The sequence below is a fragment of the Centropristis striata genome, chromosome 18, assembly GCF_030273125.1.
Source record: "Centropristis striata isolate RG_2023a ecotype Rhode Island chromosome 18, C.striata_1.0, whole genome shotgun sequence".
In the NCBI taxonomy this organism is placed as follows: Eukaryota; Metazoa; Chordata; class Actinopteri; order Perciformes; family Serranidae; genus Centropristis; species Centropristis striata.
In genome coordinates, this window is record NC_081534.1 from 26,520,366 (window position 1) to 26,536,177 (window position 15,812).

Genomic DNA, 15,812 nt, shown 5'->3' on the forward strand with positions numbered 1-15,812 from the left:
AGCGGAGGGAAGTCAGCTTCAGCCCTGTGAGGTTTGGGAGTTTTCCAAATTTTAAGGTGCACTAAAAAACGTTTCCCGTCTTCAAATATAAAACACAACTTGGTCAAGAGAAAAGTTCCTGCAAGGGCACTTGGGAGGTACCAGCCTTTTTGGATTCAAGAGCAGCTGTAAAGATAAACCCCACTGAGAGAGGCATAAAACTGCAGAAAAAGCTCATCTGTTATAGTTGGTTCGGCGCGTGTGTGTGTGTGTGTGTGTGTGCATATACATACATATGCATTATGCTGAAACAGCCAAACGTTTGGCAGTAAACACTGACTGTTGCTGGTGTCCATCTGTTTATACACATCTGTTCTCTCTTCTTCCTAATCACTGCATCTGTCAGCTGCAGTGACCTGATAATCAGTTGAAAAATATTTGATATTTGCATTTTTTTCCCTGTTTTCATTTAAAAAAAATATATAGCACACAGTAAAGATTGATTTGGTGATTTGCAGGTTAAAAGATGTCTAAATGTTGAGCTTAAAGCTGAAGATATACTTGCTTTTTGCTTTTAACTATGCATTTGCTTATGCCTCATAGATCCTGCAGGATCCTGTTAGACAGAATATGACAGCACAGTCTCACTCCTAACATCGTGTGATACAGATGCACAAGGCAACCTGTGCATGTGTCTTTGAGATGCACAGGGCTTTCCTTTGATTGCAAAGTAAACCCATATGTGTTAATATTCAACGCTTCGATTAAATGACATAAGATCAGTGGTGGAAGAAGTATTCAGATCTCTTACTTCAGTAAAAGTACTAAAACCACACTGTGAAATTACTCCACTACAAGTAAAAGTCCTGCATTCAAAACTGACTGAAGTAAAAGTAGAAAAGTATCAGCATCAAAATGTACTTAAAGTATCAAAAGTAAAAGTACCCATTGTCCAGAATGGACCCACTGAGATTGTAATATTATTGGATTGTTATCATTGATGCTTTTATGTAAGCAGCATTTTAATTTTGTAAAAAATAGGGCTCATTTTAACCACTTAATTTACTGTAATAAGGTTTGATTAAAAAAAAAAGTCTAATCACTTCAAATGTATCATGTTTTTATGTTCAATTTCAACCTGAAAAGTAACTAAAGCTGTCAGCTAAATGTAGTGAAGTAAAAAGTACAATATTTGCCTCAAAATGTAGTCAAGTAGATAGATAGCAAGATGGTCTGCTCAAGGCTGATCGGAGGCCAAAACCGAAGCAAAGTATGAGATGCTGAGGGTCATGATGCATAGGTGTCTGATGAGTTTGGATGAGAATGCACGCAGGAAAAGCATGGGCAGTAAAGTGATGTGACGGGGTCAGAGGGCACAACGTTTTGAAGACAGACTGAGTCTACAATTATCTGCATTTGGGAAGTTGCAAGTTTGTCGTATCACAGTGAAAAATTTGAGTGTAAATCGACATGGAAACCTGCAAAAGAGACTGTTGTTTTCTTGCAGGGCACATAATGTTGATATACTGAAAAAACGGAATGGGAACGGTGCTGATGGAAGACTGCTTGCTTGCAAACAAAGCTGTAAAAAAAGCTTGTTTTAAAATATATTTTTAAAAAAATCAGGTTTGCAAATGTTTTATGAGGAAGGAAATGTACTTAACACTTGTTAGAGCTACAGGATACACAATGTGTTTTTGTGAGTAACACTCAACTGTTCTTTGTTTACAGAAAACTCAAGTTTGAACTCGCCAGCTTTTGACCTGCAAACCATCAAACTGCTGCTCACTAAGTAACGCTATATGATGCATAATAAGGCAACACTGTGTATGTTTAGCATCACTCAAAAGCCATTGCTGCAGAATACCGTGAAGAACAGCTGCCTGTAGATGAAGAATCAGTTTCTCAGTCAGTTTCTTTATGTGCCAGCTATGTTTCAGCTCCTCAGAAAACTTGGAGACGAATTAAGACTCTGGAGTGATGAACTTCTAATCCACACTGGAGGTCGAAACTGCAAATCTGACCCCAGACGAGCCTCCGAGGGCTGATGGGAAGCGGACTTTCAGCCTTCATAGAAGATAGACGAGCTCTGAAATTCAGTCCTGTCGTGCGATCATCTCCAGCTCTTATGGTTGCTCAAAGTTTGAAAATCTGTGCATTTTCTTTGCTCCCATCATTCAGTCTTGTCTCTTGAAAAAGCTGCAGATTTAGTTCATGCACAACGTGGAGGTTTTGCTAATGTGACTCCTCTGGGCGAGGGCGGGACGTTGTGCAACTTGTAGCTTTTTAGGAGTTTAAGGCAGTGTTTGAGGAGAAGCTGCAGCAGTGAATCAGGATCAGGAAGGTTTTAGACGAGGCACGTCACGCCGGCGTCCTCCACGTGGCCGCAGTTGGTTTTGCCCCAGCCTGAAAACTTGCACTGGTGGATGGTGTCCTCGTTCCCGACACACGCTACGTCATCCATCCAGATCAGACCAGTACCTGCGCAGAAAGAAGGGGGGAGGTCATACATAGTAGCCAACAAGTTCTCCAACCTAGATGCCAGAAGAGGTCGTGTGTCAGTAGCACAAATTACGACATGTATATACACTGAAAAAAAGAGATTTTTTTGGCCCTGTAATTATTATTTCAATCATCTATATAAATTCTACAACGAAATACGAATTCAGTGCTTTTACTTTAAAATAGCAGTTTTTCATGTAGTGCATTACTTAGTGATTGTTTGTTATTATGTGTCCTCAGTTTTGTCTGTAAATTGAATCATTCGTTCCAAGTAATATTCACTAAACCAGTTCATTGGCTTAATTAGTTGATATTTCCAAGTAAAATGTAATTGAGGGACGTCAGTGAATCTGCAATTTACTTGTGCATTATCATAAAAGAAATAAGTGGTCCTATTAAATAAATATTACTTAGAAACAGCTTGAGTAAAGATTACAAACACTTTCTGTGAGGAAAAACTTGCCTAGCTTTTTTAAAGTAAATGTCACTCCAATTTTTTTCAGTGTAGTATCGTGGCTTGCGTTTCACAGCTCGCGGTACAACGGCGCATTCTAAAAATTGCACACATGTTGCACACTCGTGGTTGTAAAAAGGCTGCAGTTTCTGTGGGTTTATGTTATTAAACCACTGACCTAGGTTTAGGGCAAAAAACAAAAAGAGTTTAAATAGAATATAAATGTACGTATATGTCGAAAGTGAAGTAGTTACAAGGGTCATGTGACTACCGCAAGTTACGTAAAAAAAACCCTGTAAGTTACGTAAAAAATTTGATTCAGGTAACTTGCGTAAATAATGTAACTTAAATAAACAATGTAACTTAAGTTAAAAATCATTTACTTTTGTTTTCACATGGGACTCGAACCCCGCTCTCTGCTGTTTGTTTGACCCATCCACCACCCCAGCCTCCAACCGAAAGCAAGCCTTTTGAACTTCGCTTGGCTGTCAATCACAATCATTTATCGCTGCCTATACACACAACCTATACAGATGTTTTTGAGGGGAGAACAGGCTGATAATAGCGTACAAAATAAACAATTTGTTTAACTTCGCTACAATTTTTTGAGGCCTCTTTTTGCACATCATTATAATTTTCTGCTTTGAACATTTGACTGAAATTGAGAGTGTGTGTTAGTAGCTGATACAAAGTTCAGCATCTCGTGCAAATGTGACAGTGCAGCTCAGGTCGACGGCCTGAACTGGTTTGGAGGCATCGCTCCACTGAATCGAGCCTTTTGTCTTGTTTTTGTTTTATTTTTGTTTCTTCCATCTGTTTTCCTTTGTTTTGTTTTCCTGTCAGACTTTTATTGTTCCCGTTTGGTTGATTTTCTGCCTTTTGTAAAGTGAAACCCCAATAAATAACACCAAAAAAAAATCCACAAATTCCATCAGTGTAATTTTGGTTTCACGAGCAGTGAAAAAGAAGAATAGAATAAAAAAAATTGTGATAACATTCGTAAACATTTTATTGTGCTTTCTATAATAACCAGGCTTAACTGTTCCTGATACTTTCTGATGACTTCAAACTTCGGAATAAATAAGTCTGAGCTTAGTTTTCTCAGATTGGACTGATGGATGTTCAATTCCTGCATCTTTTAGGAAAATATTAAATGTCAATAAAAATATAGATGAGGGATTTTTTAACTTGAAACATGTACCTTAAGGTAAGCTCTTAGGGATGTCTGCATGGTTGCATTAAGTCCCAGCAAACTTCATCAATGTCAAACACCAATTTTAGTCAATATTTTGCACGTTCTCTTTTTGTTTTACCACTCATTTTAACCATTTTGTTTTACTGTCAACCTTGCAACTTTTTTTCCTTGAGGGTCAAATTGATGCAGTCTGGTTTGACTGTTTGAAAAGCATAAAGTATAAATTATCACCCAATTCTGTGTTACAGCTTCTTGGCCAACTTCATTCCAACTCATTACCACAAGTTTTGCACTTCTTTTTTAAAATCTACAAAATATGAATTCTACCTTGTTTGAAATTCTACCTCATTTTTGAGTCAATGAGCAGAAACTATGAGCTCCTTTGTACCAGATTTAGTCTCAGCTGCTGTTTGTCTGGAAGCTCTGGTCCCAATTTATGGAAAAAGCTGTGATAAAATCCACTTTACACACCTGTAACTTTGCCCAATTGCACCACAGATGCGATAAAATTGAATAAAACATCTAAAATTCAATGACAGGAAGCACAATTTTTTTTGTTAGGAGCATGGCAAGGAACCATCCAAGTTATTTTTGAAGCAATTATATGAAAGAAACTCCTATTTCTGATGTAAAACATTTGAAAATTGACCGGGAAAACAGGAAGATTAAAACATGTATATTTTACATACTTTACATTGTACATTTCTGGTTCTAATGGGGTTCTTTTCTCTGTTATGGATCAAAATGTCAAGGAAAATTCCTTGCATGTGATTACGTCTTGGCAATAAACCAATTTCTGATTCAAATTTCTTTTTATTCAATGAGCAAGGACAGCATTTATGCAGCCTGAGAGATAAAATCCGTTTGAATGAATCACCTGACTCCAAGAGCTGCTATTGCTGTGACCTTTTTCCCACTCAGATCTTCTTTGATTTGCACAAAATGTTCAGAGAGACTTCAGTAAGAACATTTACAGAAAACAATAAAAGTGTGGGGGTCGAAAAAAGGATTCTGAGAAGTGAAAATTACAACCAGTACAAGGATTAAAAAAACACATGAAATAAAGTCACTTCCTCAGTTTTCTTCCTCATCACAAAGATCAAGAATCACATCTGGACTTGGACTCCAGCGGTCCAGGTCTCAGCGTTCCCTCTGGTGGCTCGTTCATGCATCACTTTCCCTCTTCTTCATGTCTGCAGTCAGAATGATGCAACTGCAGCCAAACACAGCGAACACGCCGGCTGCTGCAGCTGCTTGTTAATCACCAGCTGACGCATGAGAGCGCCACACAGAGTGTTGTGGGTCATAAACTGTTAGAAAATCACATATAAACTCAACATAAACACACCCAGAGCCCAGTGAACGACTCTGACATTTCATTTTAATTTGTTGTGGGCGGTTAAAAAGCTGAATTTCCCTCAAATCCTTACCAAAGTATCAAAGCTTTAATCTGCTCTGTAGCCTCTAAAAGCAGCTTGTGTTCATCTTTTCTGCTTACATTTTAAAGGGATATTTTGCCTTCAAAATGACCTTTTCTATATCAATTACTGACTCTGTGAAGAAGAACATCAAGAACAGTTTTGGCATGCCTCCACTGTGGACCAAGAATCCAAAAATGTAGAAAAGTTGTTCGGGGCCACATTTAATAGCAATAACAATATCAAAACATCATTTTTTTATATGTTGAAGAGTAGCACATGTGTGCAGGTGTAAGACACTTCATGCAATGTTTTATATAGTGATCTTTTTTTAACGTGTTTAGGAAGTAGCGAACATTTGAGTAGAGTTCTGTGAGAGCTTGTAAACAGATGTTATCATGTGTTTTGCTGTTGATAAACGCCTTTTTTTAAAAGTTTTCTTCAAGAATTTAATGTGACACAGTGTGAGTCATTTTGTGTGGACTTAACTCAGAGTTTTGGTGACTTGCCTGTTTATACAAAACGCTCTCAGGTGAAAGAGATAAAACATTTTATCAGATCTGCCTTTCGTTTAGACTGTGGCGGAATTTTTGGGGCTTAAAACGCAAAAAAATGAAACCACCCTCCAGAGTGGAAATGTTAAAAATGCTCCACCGTTGTCTTTCCGTCTAAAGGGTTAGAAAAGCAAAAGTGTCTCTGATCAGCTGAGCTGGCTCTCGTCGCATACTCTTTTACGTAACATCCATGTGCAGTCCAGCCAAACAACAACTAACATGTCGGACTATTTCCATCAGTCAGACACTCAAGTTGCCCTCGCAGCTCTGATAACTACCCAGAAGTCATTTCAGCAGTTAAGCAGAATTATCACAGATAATAGAACAGAACAGAGAAGGCACATTTATTACCTAGGGCAATTTTTTGATGCACCAATTTGGCGGAGGTGAAACAGACAACCAGGACAGAGAAGTACAAGAGAAGTGTCGTAGCATGTGCCAGCTCTAGCTACCTGGTGTGCATGCTATTGCTATTGTGACCTTTTCCCCCACTCAGATCTTCTTTGATTTGCACAAAATGTTCAGAGAGACTTCAGTAAGAACATTTACAGAAAACAATAAAAGTGTGGTGGACGAAAAAAGGATTCTGAGAAGTGAAAATTACAACCAGTACAAGGATTAAAAAAACACATGAAATAAAGTCACTTCCTCAGTTTTCTTCCTCATGGCACCTGGCATGCATGCTATATCGAATTTCACAGACTTGTGCGTCACCGTATGCACCTAGATTTCCCCCTAAAGACAGTCGTCTAAACGCGGAATAAAAAGTGAGAACGCAATGCCACTTTTGAGTGTTCTGTCCAGATCGTCTCCATCTAAACAGGACCTGGTACCTGATGGTTTATGGATCAGATCAGATCAGATCATCATCATGACGCCAAGACGTCATGATGATGACGCTTTTAGTCTGAAAAGTTTCACATGTGAAGGAAGATGTCCCGCCCTGTACGGAAGCTCCATTTATTCAGTTTCTCCCAGTTAGAATTCCTTCAGTGTTCGTTGTTCAGGAGCTGAGTCATCCACAGAGGTCTCCTCCTCTCCAAAACAAACGGACCTCGTCATAAACTGGCAAAAATATTGAAAAACAGTTTCTTGTGGAAAATCAGTGTTCCTCTGATGCTGTTTGGAGCTGAGCTGCTGTTAACGTTTGCTCAGCTTGTTTTTCTGATAACTAAAACTCTTCATCTGGTTAAAATATATAGTAAAAAAATGTAAAAGATGGGTAACCGCTGAATGCAACACCTGCTCATTACAGTTTTCTGACACCCAGACTACAAAACCAAACATCATTTCATCATTTGAAGACTTTTTGGGATCGGTAAGTACAATCTGCATCAACCCAATCTGCAGAATAAAACGTTATGTTTCTGCAAACCTTGGGTTCTTTACTTTAAATATCAACCTCTAAGTTCGATTACATATTAATGTTAATTGTGTTAATTCCAGCCCTTCATTTAATTCCGCATTAAAAAGCTGTTGCACACTTGCACACTTAGTATTTAATTTTTCCTTCATGTTTCAAGTCTTGTGCTTCCTGTTTTATTTTGATCACTCATCCCTGTCTCTGTTTCAGGTTCCTGTCTGCCCCGCCCCCTCCTCGTCTTTGTGCACCTGATCCCTGATTGTGTCTAACACACCTGTTTCACTCCCCATTAGCCCTCTATATTATATATTATATATTATATATAACCCCCTTTGTGTCTTGTCACGTTGCCAGTTTGTTGTTCTTATAGTTCACTTACCAGCATTCCTTCACAGTCATAGTCTTGTCGTTTTCGATACCTTGCTCGTCTTTGGATTCTGCCTTTTTGCCTCTTGTTTTTGGATATCTTTGCCTGTTTGACTGCTTGCCTGTGTATCGACCTCACTTTTGAATAAATGCCTTTTGATTATTGGAATCTGATCTTAGTCGTTAATTTGAGTCCTCCTTTCTGTGCCATGTCTCTTGACAACACTTATGTTTTATGTTGGGACTTTCTTAACTGAAGGACTCAACTTGACTTGGCTTCCCAAAGGAAAAATGCCTTGGGATTTGCTTGAGACTTGGACCAAATTACTTGAGTCACATGTCTGTTGTCATTTTGGGGATGAAATACTCCTCTAGTTGTCCATTCTTGGGTTTGGCGATCTTTGTGAAATAATTCCTCAGGCAGAAAAAGTGTCTCTAAGCTGTTGCTCTGCTCTTAAAGTATAACATGGTTAAAGGATTTAAAGGCTTAAAGATGCAGAGAAACAAATCAGAAACAGTCTTTGCTATTCGTGTGTGTGTGTGTAGTTTTCTGATTGAGACAGCAATCCTCCTCTCTGAACTGTTGATCAGATATTATTGTATCCGGTAATAAAACACACAGTCCCAGCTGGTAAGCAGAGCTTTTGGCAGTTTGTTTCTATAAAACTTTGGTTCCTGTTTGTGAAACCGGGAATCACTGGAGGGTTTCGAGAAAGTCCCTTCAGTTTTTCAACATGACTTTAAAGGCTCGGAGGAGACGGCGATCAGCTGTGAGGGAATAACAGCGAGATCCAGTAACGCTTGTTTGTTAATGCAGTTTAAGGACACATGAGTGACAGGGTTTATGTGCTGTAGGTGAGAAGAGAGGCTGAGTCATCAGTGGAGCCCTCAAAGCAACATCTGGAGTGGTGTAAATGTCTGTCGCTCTGCTCTAAATCACGACTGTTTATCACTCAGGAGCCGTCAGAGAGGAACAAATTGTAACGCTCTGATAAAAGACAGAAACAAACATCATGTTGGTAAAGTCATGGCCGAGGAAGATAAAAAGCATAAAATCAAAACTCACTTAAAACAGAAAAAGTATAATGAAAAGCACGTTAAGCTTCGGGCCAGGAGGCTCATGAAGCCAAACTTAAATGATTCAACCTCTTAATCTTCTATTTCCATTATTTCTTCTTATAAATGGCAAAAAGTTCAAGGCGCCGTCAAGATCAAGACGACCAAAGAGTGACTTATCGCCTCATGAGGACCATCTGAAAAATGATTGCTGTTTGTGATTTGGGGAGCAGAACACTGAGGCTGTTATTGGATTCTTGTGAGTGGAGTCAATGTCCATTATTTATGTCCGAAACTTCACTGACAAACAAGACGCAGACCAAGAGGTTAAGAAGTTCATTTGTCAGTATGGATGATGGAACAGGAAACGAAGGGCGCTTTCACAACACAAAGTTTAGTTCATTTCAATCAAACTCTGGTGCGGTTAAAGACTTGTTACGATTTGTTTTGTTGCTTGTGAACGTTCCAGTTGAACTGTGGTCTGTTTCCAAATGAACTCTAGTGCGGTTCGATTGTTAACATAATTCGACCCAATTACAGGAAATGAACCAAAATGCAGCAGATTCTGGGCTACACAGAGCGACAGATGCAACAGGACTGGGAGAGGACAGACTTGGACTTCTGCTGAAGAACATATGCAGATTGTTGAATGAAGTCACCAAAAACAATCATTTAGATCCATCCACCTTCAAAAAACTCCTCAAAACTCACCTGTTCAGAACTGCTTTTAATGTGTGACCATTGTTGTTGATTTCAATTGTTTGTTTTATCTTTAACTGCATTTTAACTGTTTTAACTGTAAAGCATCTTTGTGTATCCTGAAAAGCGCTCTAGAATCAGAATCAGCTTTATTGGCCAGGTATGTGTGCACATACTAGGAATTTGACTCCAGTTTTACTCTCTCTCTTGTACAATGATACAAATATTAAATATTAAGAAATAGGAAAAAAAGCCATTATGTACAGTCAGGATGGTGAAAAGGTATTTACATGTAGTGCAATGGAATTCAGAGCAGAGTTTACGTAAAAAAAAACTTTTTCCACTGCCAACTTTCTACCTAATAAGAAATAATACTGCAAGTATATTCCAAACTGTACTTCGTACACGCCCCTTTGCAAATCTTTTTTTATTTGGTTTGCTTACATTAATGCACTGTGAGAGCAAACCAGACTAAATGCAAAACGAACCAAAAGTTTCAAATTTCACTCTGATTCGGACGAACCAAATGGACTTAGATTGTGAAAGTCTTTCTAACTTTATGTGAGGAACGAGCATCATTGATCCAAACGATGCTCCCTCATTTGACACTGGGGATGAAAAGAGCTGTCTAACAGATGTGTCCAGAATCTCTCTATCAAACTGAAATTACACTTAGTCGTCCATTTTTGTAGTCAAACATAATAACAAAGACGTAGTCAACTAACTTGCACTGTGGCCTGCATGTCAAGGGCAGATATGCATGCTGTAGGAACCAAAACAACAACTACAACAACAAAAACATGCAATTTAAATTCAGTTAAAGGCGTTTCATTTGGTTTAAATATGTCGACTATGAAGCTTTGACTGTTTGGCTCTTAAAACCAGTCAGTGACCTGTCCAGCCCTGTACGGAAGCTATATTTATTCAGTTTCTCCCAGTTAGGACTCCTTCAGTGTTCATTGTTCAGGAGCTGAATTATCCACAGAGGGCTCTTCCTCTCCAAAACAAACGGATCTTGTCATTAAACTGGCAAAAATACTGAATAAAGCAGGTTTCTTGTGGGAAATCTGTGTTTCTTTGATTGCTGTTCGGAAACTAAAGATCCAGACGCCGGATAATTAAAATTCTCAATCCAGGTAAACTATATAGTTAAAAACACCCAAGATCTGAAAACTGTATTGTAAAAAAAGTAACTTAAAAGTACATTTATGACAGCTTCTGTCAGACAATGCACATAACTGACAGGCAAGCAAATGAAAATTACAGATATCTCCGGAATTTAAATTATTTAAAACATATGGGATAATGTAAACAATTCAATAAAATAACATATAACATAGGCCTGTTGGTTTTAGACATTTTAATGCAGAGTTACATATTATTCCTTTTATTGATTGTTTGAACATCTTCCATGATAATCCATTTTTAAAAAGTCTCAGCCTCAGGTGTCTGCTAGCAATAGATTTATTTTTCTTGCTTTTCTTTTGGAAGCACATTTGTGAAAATTGAACCAAGCTGCAGCACATTTCACATCAGAGATATCAGAGATGTTCCATGAACCATGAAAAAGATAAATGTTTCCTGAACTCTCTCTGGGACTGTTAGATCGCATGTTCGTCCACTTAAGTTGTTGAAAAAAGTTTTTTGCTTGTTTTACAGAAACTTCAGTCTCTGGTGCCACACTGGGCTGAGACCGGATTATATGTGTGTTTTTGTTTTACTACATGAAATATGTTCCCTAAAAAAAAAATGCTGACAAAGATTTGGGAACTGGTTTGCTTCCAGTGTTGCTAGTTTCAACTTGGCTTGTTTTTGTGTTTTGAACCACATTAGAGCAAAAAAAAGTACCAAATTTCTAAGACTTTAAATCACAGTTGGACACATAATCTCTCCACTGAAACTCAGACTAATAAAATGTAGGTTGACTCGGGTGAATTATATTTACATACCCTCAAAATCTCAAATAAAATATGTGCTTCAAAGGGTTTTACAACATGGCACTCTCAATTTGGATAAGAAACTGAAATAAAACTTGGAAATAAAAGGGAGAAACTTCTTCCATTTTAAAAGACAAAGAAGTTTTCCTCACAATGCATATTTCTGTTGCATTTAAAGGCGAATATCTACACAAAAACAGCAAAATTTAGCATCTCAGTCGAACCAGATGCTTCCAACATTCCTGCTTTGCTTCACAACGTAACATAACAAAAGAGAAGCTGGCTGCAGATTCGACATCTTCAAAGCAGCATGAAACACCAGACGCACGTGTCTCCACGCAGGCGTGCACAGGATGGAAATGAGGTATGCACCGGGGAATACACGAGCCGCAGCTGTTCGGCTGCTGTGCCTTCTCCGGGTTTGCTTTAATGGACACGGACCTTTAAACTGTTTACTCTGGATCTCAACACACTTTCACTGTGCTGCTCGCCGGCCAGAGGGGGTCGGACCGCTCGCTACGAATTTATGACACCACTCACAAATGGATCACCCAAAACACTGTGTGGGATTCTAAGGGAACACCCAGGGATGAGTTAAAGAGCCACTCAGTTTCAAAGTGATCTGAAGGATTCAAAGTGCGCTGGCACAAAAAAACTCTATCTGCACAAAATCAGTCAGTCCTGGATTTTGTTAGATGAGATTGTCTTCTCGAGGTTTGATGTCTGTGTGTCCTCACTGATTATAAACTCGGAAAAACTCTGTTCTTCTGTTTCTAGCCATGGGAGATAGAAGTCATAGTTCACCTCTGCAGAGACGTTTTCTTGAGAATTTTGCATGATTTATTTTGTCAGCCTGATCATCTATACTTAAGTTTTACGATGTTGGTTTATTCTGCACACATGACATCTATTGCATGTCAAGACTGAAGAGTGACTTATCGCCTCATGAGGACCATCTGAAAAATGATTGTTGTTTGTGGGGAGCAGAACACTGAGGCCTTTATTGGATTCTTATGAGTGGAGTCCATGTCCATTATTTATGTCCGAGACTTTACTGACAAACAAAACCCAGACCAAGAGGTTTTGATTTGTGTGTCTGTTCACACCTGCCTTTAGCATGTGGAGACACATAGGTGCTTTCACAACCCAAAGTCTGTTTCAGTCAAACTCTGGTGCGGTTAAATCCTTATCATAATTGGATTGGTTGCTTGTGAACGCACCAATATTACTCTGGTGTGGAGCAAAATAACCGGTCCGAGACCACTTGTGAGACAACAAGATTTCCAACCTTAACGGTGGAATAGGTTGTTTGTCACTACTAGATAATAGACAATGACCCATATGACCATTTCCCGGTTCGTGGTACAGAGCGGAGCGCTCCAAACTAGCATAGTCCTTATATATACATGTACGGTTTGCAGTTGTAATAAAAAGACTGCAGTTTCTTTGAATTAGGGCAACAAAACTTTCTGGTAAGGCGTTATAGAAGACAGTTTAAACAGTATGGGGACGTGACTAGCAGAAGTGACAGTTGCATAAAAACGTGATTCCCAAAGAGCATTCTTTGTGAAAAGCAACTTTTTGCAGCGTATCAAGCAATAATATATGTTTTGTTGTTTTCACCAGCTATTACAGCAGTAACGTAACCAGGCAGGCCTATGTAACGTACATTTTTAAATTCACAATGGCTTATGTTAGCTGTGGTACTGTGTTATATAGCTACAATTAACTTCCTGTGTATTGGCAGGGGTGCAATAAGGTCCCAAAATGTGATGCTTTCAACTGACCTGCATGTTGCAGACACACAAGTCCATGATGAAATAATTATGTCAACAAAAAAAACAGTGACTCTGCAACAATGAGTGGGCCATGCTTGACCGTTTTGTAACTCCCTCAGTGTGAACACAGTGTAGTTTTTGTTTTAGGCCCTTTAAGGACTAGTCATTCATGTTGGCTTTAGAAGTTGTATGTAAGGATCATAACAGTGAGCACAAATTTTAACATCTAGGAAAGTTTGGATGATACATTTAAAATACACAGATGCTGAATAGACTGTATGGTGATATCATCATGCAGACTATGGTAAAATACCAGTAAAAAGTTAAAGTGAGCACTTTTGACAAAGTATTATCAATTGTTATGCTTCATAGAGTTTGAACTTGGACAGATATCCATCAAGTCATCACTTTGTCTGCTTATCTAAGAAATGCACTACTTGTGTTTGCAAAACACCTTGAAGCATCTGTTTTAGTGCTTTTCAGGTTTTTCAGACCTGATATGAGATTATAAACACACCCTTTTTGCATTTCAGGTGTTCTGATAAACCGGTGAAGGATCTTGTACACATAATAATCATTTGAGATACTGGTTTTTATTATCACCTTTGTTAATTCGTTGGTTTGTTTGTCTGTTTGTCAACAGGATTATGGAAAAACTACTGGCCAGATTTTTATGAAACTTGGCTGAAGAGTGTAGCATGGGCTGAGGACGAACCCATTACATTTTGAAGAGGATCCAAATCACAGGGCGGATAAAAACCTATTTCACTTTCATTAACACTGCGGGATAGAGCATGACCGTGGCAGATGAGCTGATTAGCCTCCTGGGACGACTGTAGCTCAGTTTGTGCAGTAAGTCGGCCATTTATAGCGCAGTTGGTGTCTTGAACCTCAAATTGCTCCCAAAATATGTATATGACAAAAAACACATGTTGCTCTGGACAAACACGTCTGTGAAGGAATGCCGTGTCGTGAACAAATCAATATTTCACGGGGAAAATAATGAGATTCAGCCATAATCGAGTTAATGCATCCAGAGGCAGAGGCAGATCTGTGCCTGAGAAATGCCCTGAAAGATTTAAAAGATGTTCTGGATTTTAAAAAGTTAAAGGTGGGTGACTCATCTGAAGAGATATATTTGAATTCCAGATTGTTTTAAATTGAATCCAGCCGTGATGTTAGTCACTGCTGTTGTCTGGAGGTCGTCCCCTGGAACAAAGGCATGTTTTCCCCCTAATTTTCCAGACTCATTGGTAACAACTCTGCCTGGACAGAGACTCTGAATGATGTAAGGTTGACTGGGTGAGTGAAATAAAAAGACAGAGAGAGAGAGAGAAAGAGAGAGAGAGAGAGAGAGAGAGAGAGAGAGAGAGAGAGAGAGAGAGAGGGATGTGACCTCTGAGACTCTTTCTTGACGACATCTGGCTCGCATGTCTTTCCCCATAAAACCACAATATTAATCCCTGCAGCAGCATTTTAGGGCACTGTTCAGGTAAATCCACTGAGCAGCAAAAAAACAGCCGAGTTAGTAAAAGACAGTCATTTGTGCTGTGGGCAAACTAAATTTTACTGATGTCCTGCTGTGATTGAGAAGTTCTTTATTCCAAAACATGACAAATGACCCATAAAGAATGAGCTTAAATAGAGAGTACCTTCAGATGTATAATCAGAAAATCATCTACTTGTCCTTATTTTATTGAGTTAATACTGGTATTTACTATTTAATATAGCCAGACATGGAAGGGGAATCATTTCAGTCTGGGAGTTTTTATGCCTCAGAATTTAGTCCACAACCTTTACTAGAGATATATAATCATAACTTTAATATGTTCACAAATATGACAACGTTGTAGAAGTTTTAACCCCTCAGTTTGCAGCAATATCATAAACAACTAGAGGAATCCATTGGTACCAATCCTGCCATGATATCTTTGAAGTGAAGGGGTTGAAATAATGCTCCAAAGTGAAGACTAAGACTTCATTTTTTGGCAATTTTCAAATTTATCCCTTGACCTCTACCGTAAAGATATATGAATAAGGGGATTACTCAGCAGTTTCCAGAACAACAGTGATCATCGTCCAGTTGCCGAAAAACAAGTTTTAGGAACCAAATCACAACATGATTTTTTCCAAAGGTGTTCCTCATGGTCTTGCTGTCTTAATGTGGTATTCTGGAGGGATAATTACCTTTTTTTTTTAAATTAATGTCAACATTTAGCACCAAATCTATGTATTAAATGGTATCAACCCAAAAATTATATATATACATAATTGAGAATGGGAACGGACTTCATCATATACTAATATAAAAAACTTCTAAAGCCTTATACACTCTAATCAGTTTAATTCATTAATACTACAGATTTATGACAAGAACAACTTGACACACAGCGCTGAGCTGCAACTCTAATAAATCTTCAGGTTCTCAGATTTCAGATGATTTTCACCACTTATATGTAGCATCTACTGCTGACCTGCTATCTCCCCCTAAAAATCCACAGCCCACAACCT

General features: G+C 38.6%; 1 protein-coding gene across 1 annotated transcript in view; it reads right to left on the bottom strand.

Annotated features, from left to right (window-relative positions):
- Nucleotides 1-245: 245 nt before the first annotated feature.
- The window catches only part of scara5 (scavenger receptor class A, member 5 (putative)), a 111,284-nt gene continuing 95,717 nt past the window's right edge, over nt 246-15,812 (bottom strand). Inside the window, exon 12 of the mRNA XM_059355836.1 lies at nt 246-2,460. Coding sequence (XP_059211819.1) covers nt 2,327-2,460 — 134 coding nt within the window. The 3' untranslated portion in view covers nt 246-2,326. The remainder of the gene's footprint in view (nt 2,461-15,812) is intronic.